The sequence below is a fragment of the Oncorhynchus mykiss genome, chromosome 1 (genome assembly GCF_013265735.2).
Source record: "Oncorhynchus mykiss isolate Arlee chromosome 1, USDA_OmykA_1.1, whole genome shotgun sequence".
In the NCBI taxonomy this organism is placed as follows: Eukaryota; Metazoa; Chordata; class Actinopteri; order Salmoniformes; family Salmonidae; genus Oncorhynchus; species Oncorhynchus mykiss.
Genome location: NC_048565.1, coordinates 13,205,802 through 13,226,879, shown reverse-complemented (window position 1 = coordinate 13,226,879; position 21,078 = coordinate 13,205,802). Strand labels below are relative to the sequence as shown.

Below are 21,078 nucleotides of genomic sequence, written 5' to 3'. Positions count from 1 at the left end.
TAGTTAGGAACTCCCCTCACCTGGTTGTCTAGGTCTTAATTTTTTTTTTTTTTTTTTTTTTTTTACCTTTATTTTACTAGGCAAGTCAGTTAAGAACAAATTCTTATTTTCAATGACGGCCTAGGAACAGTGGGTTAACTGCCTGTTCAGGGGCAGAACGACAGATTTGTACCTTGTCAGCTCGGGGATTTGAACTTGCAACCTTTCGGTTACTAGTCCAACACTCTAACCACTAGGCTACGCTGCCGCCCCAATTGAACACATTGAAAGGACGTAACTAAAACCAGCAGACGTACAGCCCTCCAGAAATTGAGTTGGACCCCTGCTTTAAAGGGGAAATAGTAGCAGGTCTAGGAAAGTAGTAGCAGCCCATACCCTGACCTTAACCAGGCCTAACATTAGTAACATTTTGACGTTCTTCTGTCCTTGAAGTCATGGCTTTAAGTCCAGGCTTGTGAGGTTAAGTTGTGAGGAGAGGTTGTAGACTTGTTTTGGGCTGATCTTGCTTAATGGAAAGATTCACCCTTTTTGAATGTCATGTCGTTTTTGTGCATCTCTGTGCGACGTTCTATCGATTCCCTGTGGTCATTTCCTGTTTTCATATTTATCTCAGCTATTGCTGTTCAAGCAGGCAGAAATACATCCGGTGTGCCGTGTTTTACATCATGTAACGTTCAAAGTCTGAATTTTGTATTTTAATAAATTAAGTCAGGAAACAAATTAATGGAGTTTGAGTGAGTTGTGCTGAGAGTCAGCATCCGATCCTCCTCAGTAACTAAGATGTTCTAATTCTAAGGACCTGTGCTGAATGCAAACAAGTGGTCATGTGTGGGATTGTGTCTTTATAACAAAAGTGGTTGTATATTCAGATAGAATTAGTGTTAAACAAGGAGAACTATGTAGAGAGAAGTTCACTGGCAAAGAGTCCCAGGCATATGGACCCGGTCCTTGCGGGTGGAGAGTGGGTGGTGCTGAATGGAGCATCGCTAACCTTTGACCCCTGTCATGGTGACTTTTCTCATTCTCAGCGGAGAAGTCTGTGAAGTAATCCTGCAGTCATGGCTGTGAATGCATTCATATGCATATGAAGACAGGTAGTCTAACGCCTAGAGAGTTGGACCAGTATCCGAAAGGAAGCTGGTTCGAATACCTGAGCCGACAACCTGGGGGAAATTTTTTTTGATAATCTGTCAATGTGCCCTTCCGCAAGGCACTTCACCCTAATTGTCTCCAGGGGAACCTTACTACTATGGCAGACCCTTTAGAACAACACATTTCACTGCATCTATCCGGTGTTTTTGACTAAACATATTTTTATATAGTCTGTTCATTGTTTGTTATATGAACTATTCTATTTCCTCTAGTCATATGCAGAAACACCCCATCAAGTAAACGATCTGAGTAAATTCAACACAAACCATCTAGTTGAGTACGGACATAGAATCATAATTTGAGCTCGTTTGCTACAGCAGGAAAATAATCCTGCAGCAACAGGAAATGTGGTTTTATAATTTAATGGACATTTTTGTAGAGGTTAATGCATTCGTAAGGAAAAAATCAAGTCTGAAATATCAGTGAAAAATACGAACTTCAGAAACCTTTTTTTTAACTTCCAAGTACCTTACACGTTGAAAAGGACATGCATTGCAGGAAAGTTCTCCTGCAATAGGGTGATCAAATTCAGATCCTACATCTGTATACTCAACTCATCTAATTGGTCGCTACTGACTTTCCCGAATGGACCAAACATCAGTGATTTTACTATAGAGATCACTGGATTATTCAGACCGCTATAGAGCTCAGACAACTACGTGTATGAAACTATTCATCATTCAACAACAAATGTATTACATGCATGATTGATAGTTGGATACAAGGGAATGTTCTACTAGAAGTCAACACTCACAGGACACTGTTCTTCACCATACACCTTCTGCGGTTTCTCCTTATGGGGACACTGCCATGCCTCCTCCCTGTCCGATAGCATCAGTGTAACAGCCCTCCCTTATGAACAGCCAATGGATTGGGTCTGTGTTTTTGTGCGTGCATGCATGTGTAATGCGGCACCGGGGAAACTGGAAATACTGCTTGTAAACTGGCCGCAATGTGTTGTTCCTTCACAGGCTGTTGTGCCTTCACAGGCTTTGAACTCATTGAACGCTGAGGGCAAACAAGCTGCGTCAACCATGAACTGAAAGTACAGCTGTCATGCTCGTAAATGATTTATAGTGTTAAACATTCAGAATGGATTGTTTTTATAAATAATATTTTGTTGCATTTAACTGCCAAAAATGCTGTTATGTAGGTCATTTCCTTTTAATATGTCATGTCAGAGTTTAGCATGTGGGAGAAGTCAACGCTCAGAGATGATAGATATGTTTCCCACTAGAATGTACCCGTTTGAGGGGTGTTCAAGTAGATTTTTCCTAGTCGCTTGTTGGTATTTACCAATTTACGAGATGTTATGAATGCAGCATAACTTCCCAGACTCCAGTCATTCACCCAGTACCCCCTCCTCCCCCCACCCCTTCCTCCAAATCCATGCCCCTTAGACCTCCCAACACAATACCCCCCCTGATCCCAGCACAGTCCCAGCACAACCCAAATAATAGCGCACCATTCATTTAATCATTGTTTCCCCCCCCCTCTTTCACTCCCTTTATGGGCCCACTAAAGGTTTTAGCTGGGCAGAGAAAGAGGGCTGTCACCCAGGGAACCTTAGCCCATTGATGAAGTGACAGGCGCTGCCAGAATATGAGCCTAATCCTGTTTCCAGCATTCTCTTAGACCGCTGGCATCGCAATTCCATCCACACATTCTCTGAGCTGTCAACGAGGAAAATCCCTCCTAATAGCACATTACCCAGATACACATCAAAGAGCTCATGGAAACCTTCCTTCAGCGGCTTAGCAGTGTCGTGTACACACACACACACACACACACAGCATTCGCATTAACCAGTCCACACACAAACTTGTGATATACAAATGTGTGTACATACACAAACCCCACTGATTAACGTAACATGACCACATAATCACAGGCTTGAACAACCCAATATTTCTCTGGCAGGATTTTTAATATCAACAAAAGATTTGAAATGACAGAGGAAGTTTTTATTTGTATTGATTTTTTTTAAATCGTTTTTATGTACTCTGCAACTTGATATCCTTCCGTTACATAAGTGGGACAGAGATTTCTGATTTTATGGGTTGAGGGAGTGAGAGGGTGGACCATGGTAAACTCTAGGAACCCTTTCAGTTCTATTTCATCTTATTCTATTCTTACTTAATCCATCGATATCCCAACCCAAGGTAATCCTTCTTATGGCAAAGCATTCTGTTTCGGTGCAGCCAAACCTTGACTGACAGGGCCGAGAAGGGACGTGGAGGAAGGGGATTGGGGACTCTTTAGAGCCTGACACTGTGCTTCAGTCATTTCCTTTAGGATTAGTTACTCTGCATTCGGTGGACAAGTGACATGGGCTATGTGTGTGTGTTCTGTTTGAGACCAGTCCTGAAACCGGGACTTCAGCTCTGTGCATGTTTGCGTAACATGGAAAGTTAATTGTGTATTGTGTTAACAGTTATCATGTATTTGGGAGGGATGCGTAGTTACACTGAACAAAAATATAAATGCAAAATTCAACCATTTCAGTTACAGTTCATATAAGGAAATCAGTCAATTGAAATAAATTCATTAGGCCCTAATCTATGGGTTTCACATGACTGGGAATACAGATATGCATCTGTTGGTCACAGATACCTTAAAAAAAGGTAGGGGCACAGATCAGAAAACCTATTATCTATTACCTATTAACCTAGTATCTGGTGTGACCACCATTTGCCTCATGCAGCGTGACATCTCTTTCCCATAGTTGATCAGGCTGCTTGTGACCTGTAAAATATGTTGTCCCACTCTTCTACAATGGTTGTGCGAAGTTGCTGGATATTGTCGGGAACTGGAACCTGCTGTCATACACGTCGATCCAGAACATCCCAAACATGCTCAATACGTGACATGTCTGGTGAGAACTGGGACATTTTCAGCTTCCAGGAATTGTGTACAGATCCTTGCAACATGGGGCCGTGTTTTTTGTTCACCAAATTCAACACTCATTGACCTCCATACAAAAATGTCTCCCTAGTTTTGTTTTCGTGGACAGATTTTGGGCGGAGTGAACCTTCTTGCTTCGCCTCTTCCTCTCTGGATGTAGCTCTAAAACAGGAAGTACTGTCCTTCTGCCAGGTGCAGGGCATTGTGGGATTTGTAGGCTATTGAACTGGCAGGTCTGTCCTGTTGTAAATGTTTGAATGGGAGTTTTCATCTGAGGCTGGAATCTTGATTCAATCTTTGTACCATTTCTATCTTTGTGCTGTTGTAATCCCTGTCTCAGGATGCATGCAAAGCTCATCTTTAATATTATGGTCACCCTCACCACTTCTAGTGTTGAGATCATCAGATATACTGTAGACGACCATAATGCATTTGCCCCATGTGAGATGACGGCTTTGTGATTTAGGAGTGTAGCATTTGAAGTCTGATCAAGCTGGTTTGGTAGGAAGTATACTGAACAAAAATATAAACCGAACATGCATCAATTTCAACGATTTTACCCAGTTACTGTTCATATAAGGAAATCAGTCAATTGAAATCAATTCATTGGGCCCTAATCTATCGATTTCCCATGACTGGGCAGGGGTGCAGCCATGGGTGGGCCTGGGAAGGCAATGGCCCAACCACTTGGGAGTCAGGCCCACCCACTGGGGAGCCAGGCCTAACCAATCAGAATTACTTTTTCACCACAAAAGAGCTTTAATTACAGACAGAAATACTCCTCAGTTTCATCAGCTGTCCAGGTGGCTGGTCTCGGACGATCCAGCAGGTGAAGAAGCCGGATGTGGAGGTCCTGGGTTGGCGTAGTTACACGTGGCCTGCGGTTGTGAGGCCGGTTGGACGTACTGCCAGATTCTCTAAAACAATGTTCGAGGTGGCTTATGGTAGAGAAATTAACATTGAATTCTCTGACAACCGCTCTAGTGGACATTCTTGTAGTTAGCATGCCAATTGCACACTCCCTCAACTTGAGACATCTGTGGCATTGTGTTGTGTGACAAAACTGCACATTTTAGAGTTACCTTTTATTGTCCCCAGCACAAGATGCACCTGTGTAATGATCATGCTTTTTAATCAGCTTCTTGATATGCCACACCTATCAGGTGGATGGATTATCTTGGCAAAGGAGAAATGCTCATTAACAGGGATGCAAACAAATTTGACCATGAAATTTGCTTTTTGTGCGTATGGAACATTTCTGGGATATTTTATTTGAACTCATGAAACATGGGACCAACACTTTACATGTTCCATTTATATTTTTGTTCAGTATAGTAGTGAGATTGCACTGGGTGTATGTATCTCACCTGCAAGGGTGTCAAAATAAGTATAGTCCGGTAGGGTTCTTATCTAATGTGCAGTCCCAGTGTACTGTAGTGTAGTGTAGACACTGGTGCAGTGTCTATAATGTCCAGTCAGTAGAAAGGGTCATAACATCTGATTGTGTCCCAGTTAGCTGCCCTGCCCTGTGGGGGGGGGGGGTCAGTCTGGGGGTCAGTTGGGTAGCGTGTCCAGGGGGTCAGTTGGGTAGCGTGTCCAGGGGGTCAGTTGGGTAGCGTGTCCAGGGGGTCAGTTGGGTAGCGTGTCCAGGGGGTCAGTTGGGTAGCGTGTCCAGGGGGTCAGTTGGGTAGCGTGTCCAGGGGGTTAGTTGGGTAGCGTGTCCAGGGGGTCAGTTGGGTAGCGTGTCCAGGGGGTCAGTTGGGTAGCGTGTCCAGGGGGTCAGTTGGGTAGCGTGTCCAGGGGGTTAGTTGGGTAGCGTGTCCAGGGGGTCAGTTGGGTAGCGTGTCCAGGGGGTCAGTTGGGTAGCGTGTCCAGGCCCAGGGAGGCAGCGTGCTGCTTGGCCCTCAGACGCAGGTTCTCGATGCTGGTGGTCTTGCTGTTGAGGCTGGGTAGGCTGCTCGGAGGGGCCTGGAGACCCGTCAAGGGGCTGTTCCACACCTGCTGGGCCTGGGACATGGACACTTGGGACATGGACGCCTGGGACAGGGACTGGTAGTAAGATTGGCAGGGCAGAGAGCCCAGGGGGGAGGGCATGTTGACGTTCATGCCCAGGTAGGGCAGGGAGGAGGGGGTACTCATGTCGAAGGAGGGGTAGTGGACCACGTTGTTGGTTGCAGCCATGTGCTGGCGGAACTGCTCCTGCAGACGGAAGAGGCTGAGGGGGGACGAGGCATAGGAGCCTTGGGACACACAACTGCTGCCACCGCTAGAGGAGGGGAGGGAGGGAGAGTCTGAGAGAGAGAATATTTTAGAGAGAAAGATGTATTTTCCGCTTTCAAGACTAATTCATAATAATATAGAATACATTGAAATCCTGCAGATAAGGGATGAGCACACTAACAAAAATTGACATATGTGCATCTACAGTATAATAAATACATTTGTCTAATGGCCCATTTGTCTATCGGATTTCTCACCTGGTGTGGGGCTGAAGCGTTTGCAGGATGGAGATCCTCCTCCCGGCTGCAGCCCTGCACCCCCCTGCTGCACCTCCCCCTGATGCTGATACTGATGAGTATCCTGCAGCCTCTCCCACTTCAGCTCCTCATCTCCCTCACCGTTGTCCTCTGCAGCCGACTCGCTGTCCGAGGCCTCCGGGGAGGTGACGTTCACCTCCACACTCATCTCCGCAGGCTGGGGCCGCATGGTCTCCGAGAGGGAGGATGGAGATGGAGATGTCTGGGTGGAAGGGTCGGTGGTCTTGACCTCTTCCTCGTCACCTCCCTCTCTGTTGGTCTGTTTCTGGAGCTGCTCCTTCTGCAGGCTGCGCTGCTTCTTGCGGAACTTGGCGCGGCGGTTCTTGAACCACACCTGGAGAGAGGACGGATTTCAGTTGTTATACAGTAATAAACACAATTTCATCACTGTGTAATAAACTATAATTCTCTAATAGCCAAGGCTTCTGATAATGTCAATGTTGGTGATTTGTTACATGGCTTTGGTGTGTCAAACCTGTAAATTTGAAAAAATAATTCTCACTAATATCATTTTAACTAATTGCATTTGAACTCCTTGACAGCGGAACTCAAAAACATCCACTTGTCATGGCCAGAAGCAACAAAAAAAAGCAGCTGAGACCAGCAACGTTGGAAATCTTTAGCATGGTCCTATGTTCCCCCAGCAACGTTGGAGATATTTAGCATGGTCCTATGTTCCACCAACAACGTTGGAAATCTTTAGCATGGTCCTATATTCCACCAGCAACGTTGGAGATATTTAGCATGGTCCTATGTTCCACCAGCAACGTTGGAAATCTTTAGCATGGTCCTATGTTCCACCAACAACGTTGGAAATCTTTAGCATGGTCCTATGTTCCCCCAGCAACGTTGGAGATATTTAGCATGGTCCTATGTTCCACCAACAACGTTGGAAATCTTTAGCATGGTCCTATGTTCCACCAACAACGTTGGAGATCTTTAGCATGGTCCTATGTTCCACCAGCAACGTTGGAGATATTTAGCATGGTCCTATATTCCCCAGCAACGTTGGAGATCTTTAGTATGGTCCTATGTTCCCCGAGCAATGTTGGAGATCTTTAGCATGGTCCTATGTTCCCCGAGCAATGTTGGAGATCTTTAGCATGGTCCTATGTTCCCCCAGCAACGTTGGAGATCTTTAGCATGGTCCCATGTTCCACCAGCAACGTTGGAGATCTTTAGCATGGTCCTATGTTCCCCCAGCAACGTTGGAGATCTTTAGTATGGTCCTATGTTCCCCAGCAACGTTGGACATCTTTAGTATGGTCCTATGTTCCACCAGCAACGTTGGAGATCTTTAGCATGGTCCTATGTTCCCCCAGCAACGTTGGACATCTTTAGCATGGTCCTATGTTCCCCCAGCAACGTTGGACATCTTTAGTATGGTCCTATGTTCCACCAGCAACGTTGGACATCTTTAGTATGGTCCTATGTTCCACCAACAACGTTGGAGATATTTAGCATGGTCCTATGTTCCCCCAGCAACGTTGGACATCTTTAGCATGGTCCTATGTTCCCCCAGCAACGTTGGACATCTTTAGTATGGTCCTATGTTCCACCAGCAACGTTGGACATCTTTAGTATGGTCCTATGTTCCACCAACAACGTTGGAGATCTTTAGCATGGTCCTATATTCCCCGAGCAATGTTGGAGATCTTTAGCATCGTCCTATGTTCCCCCAGCAACGAACACGGTTAAGTAAGTATTTCTCTTCATCACCCACACTCCCCCTCTTCTACACAACCAATACTGAAAGTTGAGATGCAGGTGAAATAGTTTATTTATTTTGACTAAGTAGTATCCTCACCTGCACACGGGCCTCTGGTAAGTTGGTACACATGGCCAGGCGTTCGCGCATCACCACGTCAGGGTAGTGGGTCTTCTGGAAGGTCTTTTCCAGGGCCTCCAGCTGCTGGGCAGTGAAGGCTGTGCGACTGCGCCGCTGCTTCCTGTGCTGGGAGCCATACCGGGCCTCGAGGATTATGTCTTGAAATGTGCAGCCGTTTGAAGGAAAAGAGATTGGGCCAATTTAATTGAGGAACAGGTCATATAGTGCTTATCAATAAGCATTTCTGAAACAATGTAACAATTTATTGCATTGAACTCAAGAACACATTTTGAACATAAGACAACAATTTTTGTCCATCACACAGCATGATAGCCTGATTTATGGACAGATGTACGCAGTAGAATGAATAAATGTGCAACCAGTTCTTACCAGCCAGTCTCTCTGCCAGCGTGAGCGCGTGCACGGACGGCCGGTAGTCGGGCGCGTGCTGGGCATGCTGCGCCGCCTGCTGGTGAAGATTGTACATGGCATTTAGTGAGTTCATGGCGTGGAGAGAATATCCATTCACTCCGTAGTGCTGCATGGCTGCTGTCACCTGTAAATACAGAGGGATAAATTGTTGTTTCAAACAATTCGTTATTGTTGAATTAGTACAACCAGTAATATCAGTGTTTGATTTATGTACCTGTAAGCAAGTCTTGGGCTGCAAATGTAGACCTAGATTTAAACAGCAAGTGGCCTAAATGATTATCGAACATTTTCGTATTACACTTGTATTTATGCAGGCTATGTATGTATATTAAACTTCGTTTTTTATTTCCATTAATTTAAGGTGTTTTATTGTCACATACACCGGATAGGTGCAGTGACGTGTTGCTTTACAGGGTCAGTCATAGTATTAAGGTGCCCCTGGAGCAAATTAGTGTTAAGTGCTTGCTCAAGGGCACATACAGATTTTTCACCTTGTCGTCTCGGGTATTTCAACCAGCCACGTTCCATCACTGGCCCAACACTCTAACCTAGGATACCTGCCGCCCATTTTATTAAAACTGTCAGTAGCTGATTTCAAATAAACTAATGGTGAAGCTGCATTTGGACATGATCCAATATTACATCAGTTATTATATGTCTATAACTGTAAATATATTTCTTTAAGAAGATTCAAGCTGAGAGAGACATTATTATATGACGGCATTGAGAAACCTAGCCAGCCACTAAACCTATAAACCCCTTTTCCCACGGAGAGCTCGCTATTTAACCAGTCCTTCCCATGAGAGTTCCCCCCACTAAAGCCCGAGGGGCTGTGTGAAATAATTAGCCTACTCTCCTGTGTTATCGCAACATTAATGCGTATATTGATATTCATTCATTTAATGTCGCACTTGACGTTGTGCCTGAATAGCTAAGTGGCGTGGGCCTACTAAATAGGCAAACTATAGGTCCCCTACAGCGCTAGCAGAATTTGAAAACGTCAACAGAAAACTACACAATGATCAGAAATTAATCAGGGACTTTTCTCTGAAAAAGCACACAAAATAAATTGGTGTGACCAGACTAATTTATTAAATGATATTATCATATTTTCATTGAGTCCTATAAATTGCCTAATTATTGTCATTATCCATAATGTGTAGCACAATAGCGTGCATAATAGCATAACTAACCATTTTTATTTACACAGATTAAGCCTATAGATTACGATAGAAAATGCCCCAAGCCTGCTGTTGAAAAGGCTACCTACCACATAAATCAGAAGTTGGTCAGTGCGTTCCGAATTTAATCGCATCCTGAGAATTAAACAAGTCAAAACTAATCATGTTTTAGTGTTTTATTTAATTGTAAGAAAAGTTGGCCTAGCTTCATGTGCGTTCATATTGCGTTAAATTTTTTGAACAATTATGTAAAAACTATCTAGGCCTACAATAATATTTGTTTGAATATAATTTTAATCCCTAAAAAATGTGGATTAAAATATGCCACTTTTGGATTTATTTATTTTCTTCGTCTAGTAGGCTTACATCGAGTTGAAACGTATGTCGAAAAGATTATACAGCCGACGGTATTATTTTGTTTTATATGCTCTTGGGAATGAAAAGCCCGAAGGGTGACAGCGGGAATTTGTACCCCAACAATAAAGCTAAATACAGTACCAAATCATAGTATCAGACCGCTATCCAGACCTGAACATTTCAGCGTGTAATTGATCATTCAGAAATGTAGAATGCTCGAAGTTACATAAAAATTGGTAATAAAAGCTTAATATAATCATAATAATAATCAGAATCGAACGCTCATAACCTGGATATACCTTATATAAAGTCACGTTCTTATTGTCACCAAAGGCAGGAGCATGAACATTTACTAAGATCTATGTCTGAATGCCATACATATCTTGATTTATCATTTATGATGGAAGCATACCTATTATAAATTGTCTAATTTTTTGCCTTGACAATAATACAGTACAAATTTACAGAGATTATCATAGGCCTAAAATACAGGCTTTAAATCATAGGCTTACTTTTTACTGTCATGTATTATATTATTTGTTTTATTTATTTTTTTACAATGGAATGATTTACAATAAACTGGAATATGCCATAGGCCATTAGGGAACACTTTACTTTGGCCAGGAACGGGACAGAAGGTGCTTCTCAAAATATTTATTTAGCTCCCCGAGTACTGGAGTTGAATGGGAGCCGTTTCTCCTGGTCTATGGCGGCTCCCGCCCCACTACCCGGAGGCTTGCAGTGGCGGTAAGTGAGTAAGGTTAAGTATATGCATAGGGTACGCCTGTTGGCTACTCGTTTAATGTAGGTGCAAATAGGTTTCAACTACTAGGTGTGTGTGTGTGATTAATAATGTCCTTTTTTGAATATGACTGTTCCTCATAAGTGTTATTGCCTGTAGCCTACATATTGTTTACAATTGCTTTATTGAGGTTTTAAATCATTTTCATCACTAAAAATATTAATCTCTCGATGTGGACAAAGTCAGATAGCCTTGGGGAGCTGATTTAACACTCATTATGCTAATTGCCGTATCCCAGACACCGTAGAGGCTAAATATCGGCCCGCTGATATGCCTGTACAGGCGACACACTCTTTCTTCTACATTGACCCTTTTTTCAAGTTTTGCCCAAAATTACCCCCGTAGACGTGGATAATTTAAATTAAGAAACTATTCCGAAGATTTAAAAAATGTCATGAAATAATGTTGAAGTCTACGTTTCAGTTTAGACTTTTCAAATCAAATTGTATTGGTCACATACACATGATTAGAAGATGTTAATGCGAATGTAGCGAAATGCTTGTATTCCATGCATAATGAGAAGACCCGGGCAATATATTGCTCCAATGTTTAAATGGAAGAGGTTTAAAGTTGCAAGGAAATGCAATAAAACTGGAATTGTGACAGACACACATCATGTTACTTTACTAACAGGTCCAACCTGATTGTTTATACAGATGCATGCCTTTCAAAAAGGTCTTACCTCTTACGTACGCTGCCCGTGGGGTCTTGGCCTATAGCCTATGTCCGGCTGTTTTCAAATGGAATATTAGCTTTCAAAGTATCACCTTGTATATTACTTCTCAATTCCGTGCTGTTTAGTCCTGTATACTCATTTTTTTAAACTCAAACGCCTCAGGAATACTGTAGTCCGTTTTCTGCGCGCGGTGCTCTCACTCTCCAGTCGTTGGAGAATACCGAGAGTTGCCATCTAACGGGCTCGCGCACGACGAATGGGCTTTAAGGAGCTCGAGCGCCTGGTGAGGTCATACAGGATTTCAAATGGACCTTTGCTGTGTCAACCAAAAGAGGTTTCTTCTACTCCAAGCTTTCTCATTACTGATTTAAACTATTCATTTATTAATCATTTCCTGGACATTAATGTTAGAATCATAGTATCATTAAGCCTATCAAAATATCAATATTAGTATTATTATTTTTCTCGCCATATAGGCCTACACCAACATATTTTAATTTCATTTTCTTAGGCCATAAACTTTTAGTTGTACGTAGAGGTCATGCATTAGGGAAACCCGCATGTTGCTCAGTCTATATTTTGATATGCAGAAATATGTGTTTCCTTGAGACTCATTATCTTAATTCAAATATACATTTGGTAATTGTTTTGCATGTCCGCCCTTTGTAGCCTACTGTGTGTATATATTTGGTCAATATGCAGTCTATTTTCAAATGGAACACGGAATATTGACTAAAATCTTCCATGTCATGTTGTAAACACATGTAACATTATAATAGCCTACATATAATCATAGCAATAATAATACTAATAATACGTTCATTCAAATCTGTGGTATATTAGAACTTATGATTGTTCATTCAAGAAATGCCAATGGCTTCAATGACGTTTTCAATTACACTGGTTTGCATGCAGGTTATGAGGTGTTTAAAGGGCTATTAAGTTACTCATGCTTTAATTTTATTTGCTTTTCGACTTTGTCGAGCCACTTGCAGAGGAGACTGCGGTGGAGAGCTGGCTAATAGATGCTAGGGTGCTGCCTTTAGAAACTCTCCCGGACCCAAGGGATTTAGTTTAGGATTGCAGAGACAAGACGCCATTTCAGCCTCCAAAAAACGGTCTTAAAATGACTGCTACTAAGAGGATTAAAACAATAATGTCCCTCTCTTCTTCAAGGTTTTTAGAAATGATTTATTCTGGAGAAAAACAGTTTAGGCTGGAATTAAGGGTAGCCTTCTAATGTAGTGCTTGCATATTGTGTCGAATTTCTCCAAGAGGAGAGAAAGTGAGGGGGGGGGGGGGGGGGGTGAATCTTACACTCAATTTGATCTTTGGTTATATTCATACATGGAAGTTTCGACTTTACACGGAAAGAAAACGTGTAGGCACTCGCGACACAGTCACAATCCAGTCAAGAGGTGAATTATCAATAACAACTATGCCGGAGAAATTATTTTAAAAATACACTCAAGGCGAATATGTTGTTGTATTTTATTTGTAGGTCGTGCAATTCTCACATCTTGATTGACTACATGAGACAATTGGGAAACTTATGATGCAAATAGTGGTAACGATATTAAATTGTTGTAGAATGAATAAACCGTTTTGGCATAGCCTGGTGGATTGAGCAGGTTGGCAGGACGAGTTACTGCGCGCCCTGGAGATCATTACGCGCAACAGATGGACTGTTCAATATCTCTATGAATCATGTTTATTTGTAATACTTTATCATATTAGGCCTATCTACTACAACAATGATCTAGGCAGATCCAATAATTTTAATGAGAGGTTTATTCAACATCAGAATGTGTGTTTTGCTATTCTCTTGTTTTAAATCTTTGATTTATTGTCGAAGAAAATTGTTCCCGATTTGAGTCTTGATGGGTCTTGGTGACTTAATAACCATGATAATCCCTTATTATAATGATGACAATGATTTAGGCCTAATAGTAATTTTCAATATTCAACTAATAATAATTAATTAGACTATCTATAGGGTTAATAGACCTAATGAAAATAACGACAACACGTTTGGCAATGCATCAATAAAGCTGAATTGGGAGTTAATTCGTATAAATGCACATTCGTTTCCCATTGTTTGTTGTTATTTTTGGGAAAGTTTTTATTCCTTCAAGCCGACCCTCTTGTCATCACATACATCACGGAGTATTTGGGTCTGCGAGAGAAATCGGATTAACTTGTGAACTGATGGAAATAAGAACGTGAACGGGAGGCAAATCTGGGCAGTGTCTCTTTGTGGGAACACTTTCTAAAGCAATTAAAGCGAGAAGGTACACCCCCCAGCTGCTCTTCCTCAAATCAGCTTTCTACAGAACTTAATGCGGGCTAATGTCCAGCGCGTCGAAATGGTTTAAAGCTAAGGGTCATGACGAAGACTAATTTATATTAGGCCTACAGCGACATTTCTCTCTCAATACAATTCAATTTAAGGGCTTTATTGCTCTAGGGCTCATTGTTTTCTGCATACCCGGCATCTGGTCAACTTCATCATGTTGAAGCCTCTAATAATCCGTGTCTATGCTCTTCTTCATCTCTGAATGACGTAGGCCTGCCTGCTTTCAGGATCTAAAACTGTATCCAGTCATATCAGGACTTTGGGCAGCACATGCCTTAATAAACTAACTCCAGCGGTAAAACACTAAATGGTAACTAAAGGACTTTCGATTACAGTTTAATCATGTTTATTACGCATAGGCTTTAATTTTACAGCTCAAAAATAGAGCACATTTTAGACTGATATTTTGCATTAATAGAGTGGAAAATGGAGTCTCTCAAAGCACATTGAGTCATTATGAGGTTTTCGCAACCCAGTTCAGCATTCAACACTATTGTTTCTTCCAAATATGACACCAAGCTCAGAGCCCTGGGTCTGGACACCAAGCTCAGAGCCCTGGGTCTGGACACCACCCTCTGCAACTGGATCCTGGACTTCTTGAAGGGCAGACCACAGGCTGTGAAGATTGAAAACAGCCCTTCCTCCACACTGACCCTTAACACAGGTACCAGCCATGACTGCATGACTTTGCGAGACACTAACTCCAAGGAGGTAAGTGAACTGTCATTGTGGTGCCATGACAACAACCTCTCCAAGAAATAGCTGTGCTTTCTTAAAGTTAAATTCTGCAAATTCTTTCCTTCTTAATATCGCGTTAACCAGTTGCATCTCTAGGGGCGCTATTTCATTTTTGGATAAAAAACGTTCCCGTTTTAAGCGCAATATTTTGCCACGAAAAGATGCTCGACTATGCATATTCTTGAGTTTTGGAAAGAAAACACTCTGAAGTTTCAGAATCTGCAAAGATTTTGTCTGTAAGTGCCCCAGAACTCATTCTACAGGCGAAACCAAGATGATACGTTAAACAGGAAATGAGCAGAATTTCTGAAGCTCTGTTTTCTAATGTCTCCTTATATGGCTGTGAATGCGACAGGAATAAGCTTAGACCTTCTGCCGTTTCCCCAAGATGTCGGCAGCATTGTGACGTATTTGTAGGCATATCATTGGAAGATTGACCATAAGAGACTACATTTTCCAAGTGTCCGCCTGGTGTCCTGCGTCGAAACTGGTGCGTAAAGCCATGTGCAAGTATTTTTCCATTTGATTGAGAGGGGAAACCATGCTTCCACGAACGATATATCATCGAAGAGATATGTGAAAAACACCTTGAGGATTGATTCTAAACAACGTTTGCCATGTTTTCAGTCGATATTATGGAGTTAATTTGGAAAAAAGTTCGCGTTTTGAGGACTGAATTTTCGTTTTTTTTTTGGTAGCCAAATGTGATGTACAAAACGGAGCTATTTCTAATACACAAATAATATTTTTGGAAAAACTGAGCATCTGCTATCTAACTGAGAGTCTCCTCATTGAAAACATCTGAAGTTCTTCAAAGGTAAATGATTTTATTTGAAGGCTTTTATGTTTTTGTTGAAATGTTGCGTGCTGGATGCTAACGCTAATGCTAACGCTAAATGCTACGCTAGCTAGCTACTTTTACACAAATGATTGTTTTCCTATGGTTGAGAAGCATATTTTGAAAATCTGAGATGACAGTGTTGTTTACAAAAGGCTAAGCTTGAGAGATGGCATATTTATTTCATTTCATTTGCGATTTTCATGAATAGTTAACGTTGTGTTATGCCAATGAGCTTGCTGATAGATTTACACAATCCTGGATACAGGGTTTTTTTCATAGCTAAACGTGACGCAGAAAACGGAGCGATTTGTCCTAAACAAATAATCTTTCAGGAAAAACTGAACATTTGCTATCTGAGAGTCTCCTCATTGAAAACATCTGAAGTTCTTCAAAGGTAAATTATTTTATTTGAATGCTTTTCTGTTTTTTTGTGTAAATGTTGCCAGCTGAATGCTAATGCTAAATGCTACACTAAATGCTACGTTAGCCATCAATACTGTTACACAAATGCTTGTTTTGCAATGGTTGAGAAGCATATTTTGAAAATCTGAGATGACAGTGTTGTTAACAAAAGGCTAAGCTTGAGAGCTAGCATATTTATTTCATTTCATTTGCGATTTTCATGAATAGTTAACGTTGCGTTATGGTAATGAGCTTGAGTCTGTATTCACGATCCCGGATCCGGGATGGGGAGATCAGAAAGGTTAAAGGTAAGACCCAAATGCAGACTGCCAAAGTAACAATGTTTATTACAATTGGGGCAGGCAAACGACAGGTCAATGCAGGCAGGGGTCAATAATTCAGAGAGGGTGTAAGGCACCAGAACAGCAGGTGGGCTCAAGGTCAGGCAGAGGTTGGTAATCCTGAGTAGTGGGGCAAAGGTACAGGGATGGCAGGCATGCTCATGGTCAGGGCAGGCAGAATGGTCATCACCAGGAAAACTAGGAAACAGGAACAAATTGAGGGACAGGACCATAGGGGAAACCGCTGGTAGGCTTGACGAAACAAAACGAACTGGCAACAGACAAACGGAGAACACAGGTATAAATACACAGGGGATAATGGGGAAGATGGGTGACACCTGGAGGGGGGTGGAGACAAGCTCAAACACAGGTGAGACAGATCAGGGCGTGACACTTAATGCGTTTGAGCCAATAAGTTGTGTTGTGACAAGGTAGGAGGGGTATACAGAAGATAGCCCTATTTGGTAAAAGACCAAGTCCATATTATGGCAAGAACAGCTCAAATAAGCAAAGAGAAATGACAGTCCATCATTACTTTAAGATATGAAGGTCAGTCAATCCGGAAAATGTCAAGAACTTTGAAAGTTTCTTCAAGTGCAGTCACAAAAACCCTCAAGAGCTATGATGAAACTGGCTCTCATGAGGACCGCCACAGGAATGGAAGACCCTGCAGGGGATAAGTTCTTTAGAGTTACCAGCCTCAGAAATTGCAGCCCAAATAAATGCTTCACAGAGTTCAAGTAACAGACACGTCTCAACATCAACTGTTCAGAGCAGACTGTGTGAATCGGGCCTTCATTGCTTGGTTCCAACTGCCGTGTCTTTGTGAGACGCGATGTGTATTTCATACTGTAAAGCATGGAGGAGGATGTGTTATGGTGTGAAGGGGCATAGCTGGTGACACTGTCAGTGATTTATTTAAAATTCTAGGCACACTTAACCAGCATGGCTACCACAGCATTTTGCAGTGATACGCTAGCCCATCTGGTTTGTGCTGAGTAGAACTATCATTTGTTTTTCAACAGAACAATGACCAAACACACCTCCAGGCTGTGTAAGAGCTATTTGACCAAGAAGGAGAGTGACGGAGTGCTGCATCAGATTACCTGGCCTCCACAATCATCCGTCCTCAACCCAATTAAGATGGTTTGGGATGAGTTGGACCGCAGAGTGAAGGAAAAACAGCATATGTGGGAACTCCTTCGAGACCGTTGGAAAAGCATTCCAGGTGAAGCTGGTTGAGAGAATGCCAAGAAACATACAGGAACTCAAATCCTTCTGTTCACCTGATTTAGAATTCCTCACAATCAAATGTAGACCGCATTATCTACCAAGAGAATTCTCTTCGATTATAATCACAGCCGTATATATCCCCCCCCCAAGCAGACACATCGATGGCTCTGAACAAACTTTATTTGACTCTTTGCAAACTGGAATCCATTTATCCGGAGGCTGCATTCATTGTAGCTGGGGATTTTAACAAAGCTAATCTGAAAACAAGACTCCCTAAATTTTATCAGCATATTGATTGCGCAACCAGGGGTGGAAAAACCTTGGATCATTGTTACTCTAACTTCCGCGACGCATATAAGGCCCTGCCCCGCCCTCCTTTCAGAAAAGCTGACCACGACTCCATTTTGTTGATCCCTGCCTACAGACAGAAACTAAAACAAGAGGCTCCCACGCTGAGGTCTGTCCAACGCTGGTCCGACCAAGCTGACTCCACACTCCAAGACTGCTTCCATCACGTGGACTGGGACATGTTTCGTATTGCGTCAGATAACAATATTGACGAATACGCTGATTCGGTGTGCGAGTTCATTAGAACGTGCGTTGAAGATGTCGTTCCCATAGCAACGATTAAAACATTCCATAACCAGAAACCGTGGATTGATGGCAGCATTTGCGTGAAACTGAAAGCGCGAACCACTGCTTTTAATCAGGGCAAGGTGACTGGTAACATGACCGAATACAAACAGTGCAGCTATTCCCTCCGTAAGGCTATCAAACAAGCTAAGCGTCAGTACAGAGTCAAAGTAGAATCTCAATTCAACGGCTCAGACACAAGAGGCATGTGGCAGGGTCTACAGTCAATCACGGACTACAAGAAGAAATCCAGCCCAGTCACGGACCAGGATGTCTTGCTCCCAGGGAGACTAAATAACTTTTTTGCCCGCTTTGAGGACAATACAGTGCCACTGACACGGCCTGCAACGAAAACATGCAGACTCTCCTTCACTGCAGCCGAGGTGAGTAAGACATTTAAACGTGTTAACCCTCGCAAGGCTGCAAGCCCAGACGGCATCCCCAGCCGTGCCCTCAGAGCATGCGCAGACCAGCTGGCCGGTGTGTTTACGGACATATTCAATCAATCCCTATACCAGTCTGCTGTTCCCACATGCTTCAAGAGGGCCACCATTGTTCCTGTTCCCAAGAAAGCTAAGGTAACTGAGCTAAACGACTACCGCCCCGTAGCACTCACTTCCGTCATCATGAAGTGCTTTGAGAGACTAGTCAAGGACCATATCACCTCCACCCTACCCGACACCCTAGACCCACTCCAATTTGCTTACCGCCCAAATAGGTCCACAGACGATGCAATCTCAACCACACTGCACACTGCCCTAACCCATCTGGACAAGAGGAATACCTATGTGAGAATGCTGTTCATCGACTACAGCTCGGCATTCAACACCATAGTACCCCCCAAGCTCGTCATCAAGCTCGAGACCCTGGGTCTCGACCCCGCCCTGTGCAACTGGGTACTGGACTTCCTGACGGGCCGCCCCCAGGTTGTGAGGGTAGGCAACAACATCTCCACCCCGCTGATCCTCAACACTGGGGCCCCACAAGGGTGCGTTCTGAGCCCTCTCCTGTACTCCCTGTTCACCCACGACTGCGTGGCCACGCACGCCTCCAACTCAATCATCAAGTTTGCGGACGACACAACAGTGGTAGGCTTGATTACCAACAACGACGAGACGGCCTACAGGGAGGAGGTGAGGGCCCTCGGAGTGTGGTGTCAGGAAAATAACCTCACACTCAACATCAACAAAACTAAGGAGATGATTGTGGACTTCAGGAAACAGCAGAGGGAACACCCCCCTATCCACATCGATGGAACAGTAGTGGAGAGGGTAGCAAGTTTTAAGTTCCTCGGCATACACATCACAGACAAACTGAATTGGTCCACTCACACAGACAGCATTGTGAAGAAGGCGCAGCAGCGCCTCTTCAACCTCAGGAGGCTGAAGAAATTTGGTTTGTCACCAAAAGCACTCACAAACTTCTACAGATGCACAATCGAGAGCATCCTGGCGGGCTGTATCACCGCCTGGTACGGCAACTGCTCCGCCCACAACTGTAAGGCTCTCCAGAGGGTAGTGAGGTCTGCACAACGCATCACCGGGGGCAAACTACCTGCCCTCCAGGACACCTACACCACCCGATGTTACAGGAAGGCCATAAAGATCATCAAGGACATCAACCACCCGAGCCACTGCCTGTTCACCCCGCTATCATCCAGAAAGCGAGGTCAGTACAGGTGCATCAAAGCTGGGACCGAGAGACTGAAAAACAGCTTCTATCTCAAGGCCATCAGACTGTTAAACAGCCACCACTAACAATGAGTGGCTGCTGCCAACACACTGACACTGACACTGACTCAACTCCAGCCACTTTAATAATGGGAATTGATGGGAAATGATGTAAATATATCACTAGCCACTTTAAACAATGCTACCTTATATAATGTTACTTACCCTACATTATTCATCTCATATGCATACGTATATACTGTACTCTATATCATCGACTGCATCTTTATGTAATACATGTATCACTAGCCACTTTAACTATGCCACTTTGTTTACATACTCACCTCATGTATATACTGTACTCGATACCATCTACTGTATCCTGCCTATGCTGCTCTGTACCATCACTCATTCATATATCCTTATGTACATATTCTTTATCCCCTTACACTGTGTATAAGACAGTAGTTTTGGAATTGTTAGTTAGATTACTTGTTGGTTATTACTGCAATGTCGGAACTAGAAGCACAAGCATTTCGCTACACTCGCACTAACATCTGCTAACCATGTGTATGTGACAAATAAAATTTGATTTGATTTGATTTGAAGAGTTTGCAAAGCTGTCATCAAGGCAAAGGGTGGCTACTTTGAAGAATATAAAATATATTTTAATTTAACACTTTTTTTGTTACTACATGATTCCATATGTATTATTTCATAGTTTTGATGTATTTATGTTTACTATTTTCTACATTGTAAAATAATAATAAAGAAAAACCTTTGATTGAGTAGTGTCCAAACTTTTGACTGATGCATACATGCTACACACACATCACAACTACTGCTACCAGACTCTTATTATTATTATTGCGAAATACTGCGCATTTGAAACACCTGTAAATACTGTTCTATAAATTGTACCTTCCTGTATTAAACTTATGCTGAAATGTGTCACGCCCTGGCCATAGAGGCTTTTATTCTCTATTTTGGTTAGG

The 21,078-nt window shown here is 42.8% G+C and overlaps 1 protein-coding gene across 1 annotated transcript; it reads right to left on the bottom strand.

Annotated features, from left to right (window-relative positions):
- Positions 1-2,976: 2,976 nt before the first annotated feature.
- On the bottom strand, positions 2,977-12,109 carry LOC110526761 (diencephalon/mesencephalon homeobox protein 1-B-like). Its single transcript, XM_036945550.1, has 5 exons — positions 11,876-12,109; positions 8,812-8,977; positions 8,401-8,579; positions 6,534-6,927; positions 2,977-6,347 (listed from the first exon to the last, which is right to left on the bottom strand). The coding sequence occupies exons 2-5, from the start codon at positions 8,963-8,965 to the stop codon at positions 5,911-5,913; spliced, it is 1,164 nt and encodes a 387-aa protein (XP_036801445.1). The 5' UTR covers positions 8,966-8,977; positions 11,876-12,109; the 3' UTR covers positions 2,977-5,910.
- Positions 12,110-21,078: the final 8,969 nt, after the last annotated feature.

What these genes read in the sequence shown, in the direction of transcription:
- LOC110526761 (XM_036945550.1), bottom strand. Translation starts at nt 8,965, where the DNA reads ATGCAGCACTACGGAGTGAATGGATATTCTCTCCACGCCATGAACTCA. An exon ending in GCTGGCAGAGAGACTGGCTG is followed by an intron (nt 8,580 to 8,811) that starts GTAAGAACTGGT and finishes GCACATTTCAAG; the next exon opens with ACATAATCCTCGAGGCCCGG. An exon ending in TACCAGAGGCCCGTGTGCAG is followed by an intron (nt 6,928 to 8,400) that starts GTGAGGATACTA and finishes TCCTCTCTCCAG; the next exon opens with GTGTGGTTCAAGAACCGCCG.